The sequence below is a fragment of the Micropterus salmoides genome, unplaced genomic scaffold, assembly GCF_014851395.1.
Source record: "Micropterus salmoides isolate LMB-PRFRI ecotype aquatic unplaced genomic scaffold, ASM1485139v1 Ms_hic_scaffold_19, whole genome shotgun sequence".
Classification (NCBI taxonomy): domain Eukaryota; kingdom Metazoa; phylum Chordata; class Actinopteri; order Centrarchiformes; family Centrarchidae; genus Micropterus; species Micropterus salmoides.
Window position 1 is genome coordinate 27,942,859 of NW_024041039.1, and position 14,385 is coordinate 27,957,243.

Sequence of the window (14,385 nt, forward strand, 5' to 3'; positions counted from 1 at the left end):
AAAGTACTTTTTGAATTTTATGCTGTCTCTGCCTATATAAGTTTGCGATAAAGACTAGAGAACGCCCATCTTCTTCACAGACCTAGAAACGTAAACCAACACAGTAACTTCCATAATTCAAACTAGGATTCTGGGAAACTATTGTGTCGCAACTGCATAGTTCCAAACACAGAAGTTGCTACTGTAGTTTGGAAAGATGCTTTTGGGAAACGCTCCCCTGACCGGCCTGCTTAAGTAAAGTCTGTGTGGGGTACACAGGAATTTGTGTCTTATTCACTCATGGTGAGAACTTGTGTGTGTGTGTGTGTCTGGCTGTGACAATAGTCGGTTATTTTCTGTGCCACGGTAAGCTGAAAACCGGCTGATTCTAGTAACCAGCCGATCAATCTGTGCATCTGTAGCTTGAACGTATGTCATAAATAGAATTACTAGGCTATGTCTCAAGATTGTAGGTAAAAATAAATCAATTACAGAGCTGGGGGAGGTGGGGTAGTATTCCAAGAAATAACTGGGGTAGGTCATTTATTTCAGAAGTATTTTTGTTATATTGGTTGAAATTCCTTTTACATCGCGGCAGCAATCAATAAGTCAAATGCTCTGACACAAAAATCATTCAGCTGGTTAGTGCTGTGAAATGGTGAAATTGCTAAATTAAGGGGTGCAGCGCTGATAGATAGACACAAAAGGGCATTTTCTTTGGTTTCTTAGCCTGCTTGCTTGTTGTGGTTCACTGTAGCAGAAATCCTCTGACAAGAAGTCAAATGATGGGAAATTGAAAGAGCGGTGGGAGAGAGAGAGAGAGATAGCACCTAGCGCTTGTCCAATGTGCTCCAGGCACTGTGTATTTTCTATCCCCCTGACCAGCTGAAACAGCCCCCGCTCTGTGTTCCAGGACCTCATGATTTGTAAATCAAACACTGGCCTCAACATTATAATCCTACCACAACAATTCACTTCACCCTTGGACCAACTGGTTATACAGCTGGGCTTAATCTCAGAGTTTTTTCTTGCAAATATATGACTTCATAAAAGCAGAATATTTGAGTTTTATCTCATAGATTTATTCTCGGATAATCTCTGAGGTTTTTTTCTCGTACATTTAGGACTTTAATCTTAAATTCTTAGTTTATCCTCAGAAAATTACCCCTTCCCCTGCTCCGTTAATAGCTTTTTTTTTTAATACATATAATCTCAGAGAATATCCATTTTATTCTCTCAAAAATGTACAACTTTAATCTCGTATTTTATCCCCTAGCTCTGTAATTCTCTAATAAGTCGTTGTAGCCATCTTGTTGTCTTGTGTCTTTTCTTCTCCTTTTTTAGTACTATTTGTGTGCTCATGAAAGGTCATCTTTGAGCTTGCTTACATTCTAAACTATTTCATATTCTGGTAATAAAACGGCAATAAAAAGGTCAAGTATAAAACAAACAGAAATAACTTATCTTTTAGTATATAAAGACTATTTTCTAATGCCTATTTAAAGAGCTACAAGTTAAAGAGCCTATTTTAATCAACTCAAAACTAAACCCAGCTGAACAGGTCAAATGCAGACACCCTGGTGCAAATAACAACACACTGATAAAACAATCGGGCTAGAGTGGAACAATTAATGACTAACCAGACAGATATTTACAATGTCTTTGATGCTCAGATCAAAGGTCACATAAGTTATTGCAGGTACTAGAGAATGATTCGAACAAGACAGGCTTAGGTCCAAAAACAGCCTAATAATTAATGAGAACTAAATCATTTTTTAACAAAGGGTACAGTGTAACACAAAAGCAGAGGCCAAATGTTTGTGTCAGTTATAAACTTAATTTTGCATCAAGAAGACCTGACATAAACACCATGTCAATGTAAAACACACGTTGCCAAACCTGGCTTACGCTTCACAGTATAAAAAGAATGTTTGGACAAGAAGCATGAACCACTGTCAAAAAAAAAAAGAAAAAGAAAAGAAAACACAATTACAAACCACAGTGTAAAAAGCAACAGTTACATACCATTTTGACTTCCTGAAGTCTAAACTTCTGAGTCCCTTTTGTCTCTAATGACTGCTTGAATCGCAAAAATAGCAGATAAAAAAGTTACTTTGTATGTCTTTTAGAAAACAGAATGAGCCTTAGGATGATCCTTCAAGCATGTCGCCACACAAGTGCTCATAAATGAAATATAAATGTGTCCTGGTTCTTCAGGAGACTGCATGTCATCTCTTATACACAGAGAAGCAGTACTGGCTGCAATGACCTGTGTGTGTCTACAGTTACTAGTCCCGGCAAAGTGCCTGACTTCAGGGCACGGCCATTTGCATCACAGCTACAGTGTGAAAACATTATTGTGAAAGATGGTTCACATGGCAAACAAGCAAAAAGACTTCACAATCCAGTGAAGCTGAAAGGGTGTGGATAGACCTGCTGGAGAAAACCCCACCCTTCCCCATTCTAAAGCTGGAAAAATTCATCACTTCATTTTGTATCAGTTAAGACTCATTAAACCTATAATTTAAATACACTGAAATGTGTCAAAGGTGCCCCGATCCAGTGCTGTATGAATAAATAAATCCAATGTATTCATTTTAACTGCTCTGAGAGTTAAATGTCAATATTTCCATGGTACCTTCTGAATGGGCATTTTTCTAAGATAAAAACATGTTTCGACACACAGCAACAAACAACACTCAAATAATTTGACTATGCTAACAGCAGGTAAAGACAGTATTTGGCCAGGTTTTCCAGTTTATGTCTAAATAGCATGAAACACAGAAACCTAACTGAGTAGGCTCACTCGGATCAAGTGTTGTTTTGGCTTTAATATCTAGTCAAAGCAGTGATACTGTACCTCCAGGTTGTTACGACTCAATCACAAATCCACCGTGTTGCAGTACTTTTAAAAAAGAGCATGACTTAAGTTTCCTGTGTCCAGTGTATGTTTAAGTCATTAATGGCTGCCTGTCGTCTACCATTCCCCTTGTATTTACTCATAGCAATGACAAATGTCAGGTAGGTGGAGATACAGTACCATATCTGTGTGCATTTTGGCCCACTTCCTTATCTGTCAGCCAAAGCTGTGCTTCATTTTCTGATCTCAGCAGCAGATAACAGCAAGGGCACACACAGGAACAATCACGTTGGTCTTAATTAAAGTTAAAGACTGCAATTTTTTTTCCCCCTGCTATAAAACCAACAAAATTAAGAATCGTATTGGTGTACACTGCATCACGTCTTAACTATCACTGAGAGCAGGTTTGACAGGTTTGTGTCTGTATAGCCCAGGGACAATGAGATCCCATAGGATTATGTGGATCTTTTCTTAAAGGGGAAGCACACATTTACCACTGTCCCCTACAGGCAGATATTATAGAAAACAAACAGGAAAGTAATAAAGATTACTTCACTAGCTATGTGTTCTCTCCACTGTCGAGTGTGTAGGTACACTAAACATACCTTTCTACTGTATGCTGCCACACCTTCCTCCGAATCTTATGGAAATACTAACTGTAATGAAGGTATAACCCAGTCAATTTCTTCTCTTGCTAATCAAATTATTTCTGTGAAAAAGCAGAACAGCTAGTAACAGCCCAAAATCTTCACTCACAGTAATTTATTCATTAATTATGATGTGTTTCTACGAGCCTATTGTGACGCAAAGCAGGGACAGCCAGTTAGATTAGCATGGGTCTGGCGTTATTTGCTTTACAATGTGCAATTTAGATTTATTGTCATTCACCAACACTTGGGTACAACAACAGTCCCAGTCGCTGTAACTTACGTGACCCACATAATTATGCAGCATAACAGTGCAGGACTGTCCTAAAGTGTGGCATCATTCTCATTTATAATATTCAGTCTAGCTTGTTATTGTCCAATAAATTGTATCTATGCTGACATTGCTGAGTCTCTCTTGTGAAAGATACACAGCGTTGACGTATCATGTTGGCTAAATGCAGTCAATGTAGTGTTATCATGTAGCAAGCATGGATTACTCCATCATCAAGCTGATAAAAATATTACTGTAACGTTGCAGTGGGAGTTTACCTGAGTTTCCAGCATTTTGTGGGATGCTGTCTCTTGTTATGTCTCTGTTTTGGCCAATTCTGAGTGCTCGAGCACACGGTTGGAAACGTAGAAATGTAGTGGTTGCGATCTGAAACTTCAATACTAGACGCCAATGAAAACTACACATGGCCCCTTTATGTAAAAGTGCCTAACTTAAGAATTATTAGCAAAAGTCAAATGTAAAAGTACCATTATTTATTATATAAATGTATCATATTATTTGATTGTTATTGCTGATGCATTAATGTGAAAGTCGCATTTTACTGTTGTGGTGGTCGAGGAGGAAATAATTTAAATTATTTATATGCTATTTATTGTGTAACAGTGCATCATATTACAAACCCATGTTTTGCATATAAAGTCTTTGTTAATAAATAGTAACTAAACCTATTGAAGTATTGAGTTTTTGGAGCGTTTTGTTCTGTATTTTCTATTTTCTATTAATAAAACAAATTGAATTAAGTTGGGTGGCTGTGGTTCAGGAGGTAGAGCGGGTCGTCATAAAGCATAATATTTTCCTGGTGGAGTAGAAGTATAATGGAGCATCAAATACCTCAAAATTGTACTTAATAAGTACTTGAGTAAATGCTTAGTCCCATTCCACCATTGAAAAAGTTGGCTGTAGAAAATGTCAACAGTAGAAAGAAGAAAAACAGTAATTCCAAGTCAAACATACTCCGTATGTACCAGCAACAGTACTTATTTGTTGAATAAGTACTGTTGTGGTTGAAACATGAAGGCAAATGTCCCTGAAATCAATGATTTTATCAAGAAATTAGTAATAATTTTAAAGACATGGTCATTCTTTACAGTTGCTCTAAAAACTATTATACTGCAGATAGTTTACTTTTGAAAAATATGCATGCCTGCACAAACATATGCGCACGCACACTCACACACACACAAAATGTGTTAATAAAACCAACCTTAGTAGCGCAGTATGGTTGAGTCATGTCGAAGCTGAACATGGAGGTGGACTCCATGGAATGATGGTCCCAGTCCGATTCAGTCCGGAAACTGCACTCTGTGGAAACACTCATCTGGTCGTAACTCCTGGTGGAGAGAGGAAGGAAATGGAGAGGGGGGGCAGAGAGGATGTTATGTCACTGGTCTTTGTTTCTCCTCTCACTGCACAATATGTACGTTTTAACAGTATTAGGTATTCATCAAACTCCTTCACATGAAACTATATTACAGTGTGTGACACTTTTGATATATATTTCTTTGAATGTGTACTGAATTTTCAAGAACAAACTTGAAATTTACAATAATCAGAGTAGAATGAATGTTTTTTTTGTCATTTATATATGAGTGCATGAGCACACACATTTTAAACATAAGGTGCTGCGTTGGTCTAGTTCAAAAAGTTACATATAGGATCATGAGCTGTCTCCTGCCAGTCTACACATGACGTTTTCATGAGCAATATACAAATAAAGGTCTGGAGTGGGACATGTTGGTGTTCCTAGGTGCACTGGCACCTCTGATTGTTCTTAACCGCAGTGACTTTTTCTGTTCTGTCTTGGCGTTGAGGTGGAAAAACACACAGAGGAGACAGACAATATGACACTTGACGGGCAACATTCATTCCCCAACGGCAAACCACGCACACTGAGCAATTAGAGTGCCATCGAGGATTCTAGAACACGTGTGAGGCATGAGGAGGTGCATCTATTTCAAGAGGAGTGGCTTTTCCGCAACCGAAGTTGGTCAGCTGCCTCCTCGCATTTACAGGCGAATCACACCCAGTCCTCTGAGCAACAAGCAGTCTAACCTAATGACAAAACCAAAGGCAGCATTCCACCTCATTTAAACAGCAGATGTGCTAAATCTGCACTTCAAGCAATGCTGTACTGTGCCTACAAGACAATACTCTCATATGACACAATTATTGGTTCAGCTGTACACAGCGCTCAAAGACGGCAGCCTCGGGTGCTTCCTCCCAAAGTGCAACATATCCAAATGTCAGTATTTACTTCGTAGAGAGGACTTCAACTGACTCCAGGATATTGATTGTGAAGACATAACCGCAATAAGACAGCATGCTGTCATTTTACAGATGTTCCCCTTAGCAGCACCTTCTCCCCACCTGAAGTCTTTGTAATGTAGTGTTTCCCCACAAGGGGGCAGAGCTGGATTGTTTTTGCAGTAAAGATGGCAGAAAGACAATTCTGTTGGAATTAATTACTGTTTTGTAGCATTTGTCTCTGATCAAATGTGCCAAGACTTTTAAGTCAAGCTGTGCCGTAAATGACTGACGGGTGTACTAACTGGAGAAAATACTTTGACTAAAATGGAGATAAACACCCAACTTTCTGCAGCAGTTACTTGGTGTAAAACACAACTTTGTGAAGTCATGTTAAATAATCTAATGTACAGTATGTGGACATTTTATTATCCTATGCTTTCAAACTCTGAATGGACAGAACTGGGCTTGTACGTAGATATTCTGTCATATTTACATTTTTGTGCAGGCTGAGCTGTGGGATGAGGCGACCACGCCTCACCTGATCTGATTCTTCATAGTTCTAAGTTTCCGCTTGATAAAACAGGCTGATCATCTGATTGTGCGCTTTGCTGGAGTTATTAAAACCTTGTAATGATATTTACATGATCTAAGATAAATATGTAGTATATCAAAGTCTTGTTCATAGGTACTTTAATCTATTAATGTTGACTTAAAAATAATTTATGAGGTTACAGTTTTTATTTGCTATATGTCTTAGTTAAAAAAATGTTGAACCTGTAAATCACACATTAAGTGAGGCAAGCTTTATATTAAACAGAGGGTAGGGCACAAGTGCAAGATGGGGGCTTTGTTTGAAAAGCATGTGGCCATTTCTTATTTTTTTTCTTGAAATGCATCTCAACATCCTCCAAGCAACACGCATCAACTCGTTTCAAATCAAAAATGGCTATACCGGAATTAAAATGACACAAGAGTCTGATCATGCTGATACACGTAGGTGAAGAGAGTAACAGGCAATAGCATCCACAACTCCTAGCCTTGATATGTTGCATCAAGGGTTATAGTACTCCAACATGTGAATTGATTTACAGTCTGGCATGGGATTTCACACGCTGGCTGTCATTGCAGCAGCGCAACAGTAGACGGATGTGCCCTACAGTATCAGGCCTGTATTCATGTATTCACCTTGTGGTTTTGCCAGATCACACATTTCTCTAGTGTTATTGAAAAGAGGAATGATTATTAAGCATTTCTTATACTTGCTTGATGTCTTTATGATCAATGATCTCTAGCAGCAAAATAAACTTTATGGAGAAATGGTATGCATGGTGTCTCCATAGCTGTTGTAATCCTGACGAGTAGCTATATTTTCAAGGAATTGCGTGTCAGTTCCAGCAGTGCAATAACCCCCTAACAAATAGAAATCTAGCTTAAAAATAAAAGTATATGTAGCTTGTATTTGCATTGCAAATAGAATTCCATTCAATTCTAAGTTTTTTAATACAACAAAAACAATATTAAAGTCAAGTTTTTACTGCAGATACTTGTGAAAAGTACCCATGTATGAACTGCTGTCAACTTTAGTTTCATGTATGTGCAATATAAATTACAAGCTGCCAATTCTTTGTTTTGCCCATGATGCAGCTGCACTGCCTTGTAAACACTTTAAAGTCAAATAAAAGTAATAAAATACAACAAACACAAACCCATCAAACAGTGAGGGCTAGACTTCAGAGCTGGGCAGACTGGAGTGACCAGTAGAAGCTTACTGTGAAAGGGAAAAGTGGCTGGTGCACATTTGACCCCACACAACCTTTGGCCTGTATTTCAGGAGTTCAAATGTCTGCAAGGCCAGGTGTAATCTTCAACAGTGCTATGCATCCTTAACTAAAAGAGCATTTGAGAATAACCCCTGACCTTGTTAAAGAAAGGTTACAGAATAAGTTGAGTGAAATCTTTCTCCCCAACACCACCTGTCAACATGCAGGCACAAACCAGCTCCAACTTGTCTCAACCTTCTCTTTGTTGCACCACAGACAAAAGCTCTTCTGTTTTAAGTGCACAATTTTAATAAGGAATGTTTGCTGTTATGTCTTTGACGACCATGGTAACTGATCTCATTCCTCAAATATTTCTGGGGGTAAAAGTGAATCTTTTAGAGAAGATCTGACATAATATTGAGGGTACAGATGGAAAAATAGAAGGTGTGACAAAAAAACAAGGTAGGTTTAGGAAAGTTGAGATGGCTGGATGCTCTTAAGATTATCTTTGCTGTCACCTCATCTAATCCTTTATAAGACAGCTGGTACATACAGTCCCTACTCTGGATAAAGGCTGTCAATGCTGAAATTATGGAAGCCTATAGGCGACTGCCTCAAAATTATAATGTAAATTTGAAAATGAAAATATAAATCCAATATAGCATTCTAATTTGGCAAATATATACGTGTTATTTGAGTAAAAATTACAATACAATTTGCATTTTACTACATTCCATCTTACCGCGCTGTACAGTGGACAATATTCAAATGTTAATTTAAATTAGAAAATGAAAATCCAATATCAATAATGTAAACTGATTTTCCATTTATGCAAGAAATATTTAAGTCAAAATGAAAATGCAATTAGAAAATGAAAACAGCTTTTGACATTTCAGTTTTAAATACTTCCCCTCTGTACAGTGGACAATATTCAAATGTTTATTTAAATTAGAAAATGAAAATCCAATATCAACAATTTAATCTGATTTTCCATTTATGCAAGAAATATTTAAGTCAAAATTAAAATGCAATTAGAAAATGAAAACAGCTTTTGACATTTCAGTTTTAAATACTTCCCCTCTGTACAGTGGACAATATTCAAATGCAATAAGCAATCTAGCACACCCAGTCTATTGCGTTTACATTTACATGTCACCACGCTCTTTTGGTGTCACAATGAATATCAAAATGCACTCTGTCCATCCTCTCATCAAGGCGGGTTTTCATTACTCCCTCATTCAGTGAATTCAACAGTAACATTTACTAAGTTAAGTTCTACCAACTGACCTGGGCACACATGGGAGAAGATTTGCTCAAAGGAAGTTTGCCCTCTCTCTTTCCCCTCATTTTCTGTTGGTCTCTACTGCACTCAGTTTAATAAGGGAAGAAAATTACATTAAAAATATTATCTATAAAAAGAGAAAATGCTCATATGGGTTGTTTTTCTTTCGCTGGGAAGACTTGTTAACTTGACAGCTAGTTTGAACATGGGAGGTCAGCAATAATAACCGGCTAACCTAGAAAATGTACTGCTTTTCTGCAAATAGTAAGCCAGAGAAACTTATTCCTTTATTCTGTCTAAATAATGTAAGTTCCATTAACTATTACTTAAGAGGACATTATTTAGGATTATGCATACAAAAACTTCCATCAAGCCTCCATAAACTTAATCCAATACAGGTTCTTAGCCAAACCAGAGCTTAATACCACTGATACAACATGCTGGGGCAAATAGTAGGTTATCAACACAAACTCGTCTTTCATCTTTCATTACTCAGCAACAAACAGGCTAATAAAACAAACAGATTTCGGTGAGATTGGCAGACCAGCAGATCTGTGGAGAGCTACTGAATAAACTCAAACAAGGGATGGAAAGGATTCAACTACTGACTCACGCTCTGTTTGGGCATATGGGGGTTATAATGAGTCAGTAGATGCTGTGGATGGAAGATATCTTATTCTATTATAAGAAAACTAAAAACTCAGACCACACTGAAGAAGGGCACTGGATTTGACTGAGGTACCAACAACAACAGACTGTGATACACAGATTGGGCATGGCTGGACTGCTGCCTGATGTAAAGGCTTGTTCCAAGATCCAGTTTCCCAATATGAACCTTGGAGCTGCCCACTAAGCTGAATCAGAATGCAGCAAAAAGTAGAGAATGTAAGCAATGTATTATATATTTATAAAGCAAATGAATACAATAACCTAAACTGCTAAGGATATAAGATATACATACACGATATAAATAGCATCTAAACTAGGTTCACACTATAAATCGAAAACAGCTTTTGTTTGTAACAGCGACTTTGCATTTGGGAGTGCCTGAAACAACTGCTGCAGAGCCGAGTGTCTGCCAGATGCTGGGCGGGTCTGCAGCAACCAGTAGGCTGCAGCCACTTCCACTTGGACCAAAAAACAGTATGAAGGAGTGCAATGAAAACCAAGCCAAAATGTTCATAAATACTTTCAAGAATTTTCTTCAGCTGCAGAGTACAAACATAATGCATCTTTTGAAAAAGTACATCCAATATATTGTATTTGCAGTATAGAGCCAACTATATGTGCACTTCTTCCAACAGGAAGCAAAGTGCTGTTGAAGTAAAAATGCATACAGTATATTATTGTTACAATCACAGACAGTTGGGATGTTACCACAAGTACAAGTGGATGACAATGTTACAATGGCAGCTCATAACGCTGACATGTTGACTTTGGAATGGGAGACGGAAACCCATAAAAATAGTATCTTCCATTTTCTCTTTCTCTCACAGAAGTTCAAAACAGTAGGGCAGATAAGACTGCATGTCTTCCCAAAGCTGTCTCCTGTGCTTAGTGTGTTGCAATAATGATGATGAACTCCAGTTTTCCTCAGATCCCTTTAACAGTAAGAACTTTGTTTACCATGGAAAACTTGAGTCAGCCCACGGTGCTTACTTCTGGACCTTGCTAAAAACCAATCATTTTACAGTCCCGGAGGTGTGTATGTGTGAGAACTGTGCGACTCTGCATGAGAGCGTGCCTGCATGTACGGTATGTTGTATATTAGCTTCTATGTTTAAAACCCGCCAATGAATAAATGCACACCATTTCAACAGCAAGTATGAGTTTCAGGACTAAAGCCAGGTCATGTTTACTTTAGTTATGCTGCCATGTTTGCTGCTCCCTCACCTTTATTTTCATGGCTAAGCCTGCTGCAGCACAAAAGGGCAACAATGAAGTGTTTACGCTGGAGTTAACACCCAGCTATCCTGCCTGCCATTCAGTGTGCAGCACATAGCCATCGCATGTCAACAACTGACTGACAGAAAGAGAATGGAATCTATGCAATACACAAAAACACATGCACACGTGCGTACAAGGTAACATCATTCAGATTCCACATTCAACTTCCGTATAACTGCAGTTAAAATAAAAGGTTCTGTAGGAAGAACTCCCACAGAATAATCGCAAACAGCTGTTGATATCGGGCATGACTTGAATGACTTAGACAGACTCAGTGGTTTACACAGCCATCAGAGAATAGGTCATGTATTTAAACAACAAGTCACCTGCTCAGGGTACACAAGACAGACACACACAGGCACTAACAGTCACCGCTGAGGATCTGCCAACATTTACATAGCTTTTGTTAATAAATCACTTGGTTTTTCAGTATAACATTATCAACCCACATGCTAATCAAAGCAAGAAACATAGCTCTACTTTGTCCATACAGTGGTAAATCATATCTAATAAGCTTGTGAAAAGCGAGCTCACTTTCACCAGTGTGTTATCTGTTGTTGTTGGAGATGTATTTCTGGTTGTACTAGTGGCAAATGGTGTGGTAGCTGTTATTTTTAAATACACACATAATCCGCATATTGTTATTTAATTCTAGGTTTGTCATTGGTTTTAAATGAAGACTTATCCAACTTATCAGGTGACATTTGACGCTGACCACAAGAACTATGATTGGTCAGCTTGGTAGCATCACATTTCCTACAAGCTCCCAGGAATCCAGTTTTACTTCTGGCCAAAGAAATGGCTGTAAAACCATAGACACTTTCTTGTGAATCACAACCCCGAAAAGACTCGCTTCATTATCAGAAGTCTAGAAGAGCAACACAATTATTATTTTACCCCCCTTCAGGTTAGCGGACAACTAAACCACTAGTTAGCCAGCTCACAGGCAGAAGTCAACACAATGGAACATAGAAACCCCACCAACTAGCGTTTTGGAGGTGTAATTGCAAAGCGACACAGACACAAATGCACAAGTATAAATGCGATACGGTATGTGCATTGCCAGTGCCATAGGTATTGGCATTGAGTCACAGTAGCTAGGAGTATTAATCTCTGCTTTAGATCGGTTCTCACCTTCTTCCACAAGTGGGTTTTGGGGAAAAACATGAATATTTCTACACAACAGTTGTCCAGACATTTCACTCCAAACCACAAAGGTCAAGCTCATGTGGCTCTAGAGGAAAGTAGTAGATAATTAAAGGGGCTGTATGTAATTTTCAGCAGTAACGTTAGCAGGCTGCCCCTGACTTGAATCACTATAGGCTAGTATAAAGAAACTGCTTCACATTTGCTTTGTACTGTTGCATAATTTCTTGCAGGCTAAAATCAACATTTGACATAATACTGGTACACAGGGCAGTTATATGTATCGCGTTAGCTGGTGAAGTAATGTGGAAAACTATAGTATTTCGCACCAGATAAGGTTAGCAACTGGTCGGTGTTAGCCGGCTAGCTAACGTTATGTAACTTAAGCCAACTAAAGCACAAAATCACAATACATTTCACATGCTTTGCAAAAATGTTTACCTGTCCGTTGTAAAAAAAAAGTGACTACTGTTAAGTGATTTCATTAAAAACCCTATAAAGTAAACATTTCACTCTGAACCAAAGTGGTAGGCTGATAAAAATACTGTAGCCAAGGCTTTAAGAGTCTGTTCAATTCCCATGTTTAGTTGCGCTTGACACTGCTGAATTTCATCAACAGGTAAGGTATAAAAGCCTGAGACTTCTTCTCATTTAGCTATAGGCAGATCTGTCAACTTCAATCAAGTAGAAGGAAGAAGACATATATGGGCAGATGATTTTATTTAACGGCACCTGTCAATCACTACGAAGGGTAGCACAAAACACACACAATTGCTTTATTAAGCCAGAACAAAGGTTACAACCTCTACAAATTTGGCTAGTCACTAAGTGGATGTGCAGGCGGTTATATATCACAACAGATCGTGTATTACATAAGACTGAACAGCAAAATATGGACAGCGCAGATGCATGACGCACTAAAACATTTTTGCTTCTTATTAACACTTTTTACAAAGAGAACAACTACTTCTCAACCTACTAACCTGTTTCAAATGTAAGGGGAAAATCCACCTCAACAGTAAAAACATAAAAGACATTTCACAACCCTCTCCCTGGAGCGACATCCTTCCCATGTGAGTTATTTGTTTTCTCTTCCAACCCTCCCTACAGCACATGCCTTCTTTATCCCACCTGCAAGTCCTTCTTCTTCTAGTCATTCTGCAAAATCCATCTAGATCACACCTAATCTAGACAGCACACAACCGGGCAATATTCAATACTAGATATGATTATTATGGCTGAACCTGTGAAAAAAAATTCAGTTTAAAAAGACGGGTCCTTTTTAAGGAAAGCAATACCTGTTTAAGACCCCTAAAGGTTTGGCAACAGCAGTGAGTCAATCAGCATTCCTGCAGAGAGAAACACTTGGCTCAAAAAAAGAGCAGAACAGGGATTTAGAGGGATGAACTGGATCACAACACCCAGGTAAAGCTGTTGAGATGGGAAGAAAAGCAAATGACTAAACACTTTATATATTGGTAAGATCCAGTGTGTCTGTACTGCCTTTGTCTACCACACTAAAGTAATGGCTTGCCAACTTCTCATGGAAAATTAGAAGAGCCCTCGTTCCCTTTCTTTGTCACAGTCACACATCATGATTCTCCCTCATACGCAAAGAAGACGCTCCTGTACAGTGTGATAACATCTTTGATGTGCTGTTATCTGTTACTCGAAAAAGATCGTTCTGACACTGTTGTCAAGTGCTGTCAGTGTTCAGTCTAACTTTTTTGTTGTAGCGACTAAGGCATGAATGATTCCTTTCAAACTATGATTTGCTTCACTTCCATTTTAGAGAACTTCCCATCACATAAGTGCGGCAAACAATCTCCTCTGTTGGTTTGTGCGCACTATCCGCAACAATGAATGCATGAATCCTCATCGTCTGTTACTCTCCTGTAGTGGGAGCTGAATCAAGAGCACGCACACGGGATGACTGCTGTAGAAAAAAACGCAAACGTGATGGTTGTGCTTTAACAATGTTGCCAACTGTATGAAAAAATGCATAATAATCAAAATCATGTTCAATACAACACAATACATTGTGTTTTACTATAATGCACTACATCAGACCAAACTCGTTGCACATGTATCATTAGTAACTTATTTGTTACTTTTTAATTACAATTTGATTCAAATCATTTGTTTGGACACTAGAATTTTGTAAAACAGTACAGTCACACTGTCATGATGACAGGAGATAATATTGTCGGGCATGTAATCTGTAA

At 38.3% G+C, this 14,385-nt stretch overlaps 1 protein-coding gene across 6 annotated transcripts in view; it reads right to left on the reverse strand.

The window, feature by feature from the left end:
- Positions 1-14,385, reverse strand: part of crybg1a (crystallin beta-gamma domain containing 1a) — a 43,213-nt gene that overhangs the window by 18,082 nt on the left and 10,746 nt on the right. For 4 of the 6 annotated variants that reach the window (XM_038728334.1, XM_038728335.1, XM_038728336.1 and 1 more), the window contains exon 2: positions 4,983-5,109. In XM_038728334.1, the coding sequence (XP_038584262.1) occupies positions 4,983-5,109 (127 nt within the window). Of the gene's footprint in view, positions 1-2,004; positions 2,251-2,839; positions 2,991-4,982; positions 5,110-14,385 lie in introns of those variants that run through there. The other 2 variants (XM_038728338.1, XM_038728337.1) reach the window with 2 other exon arrangements.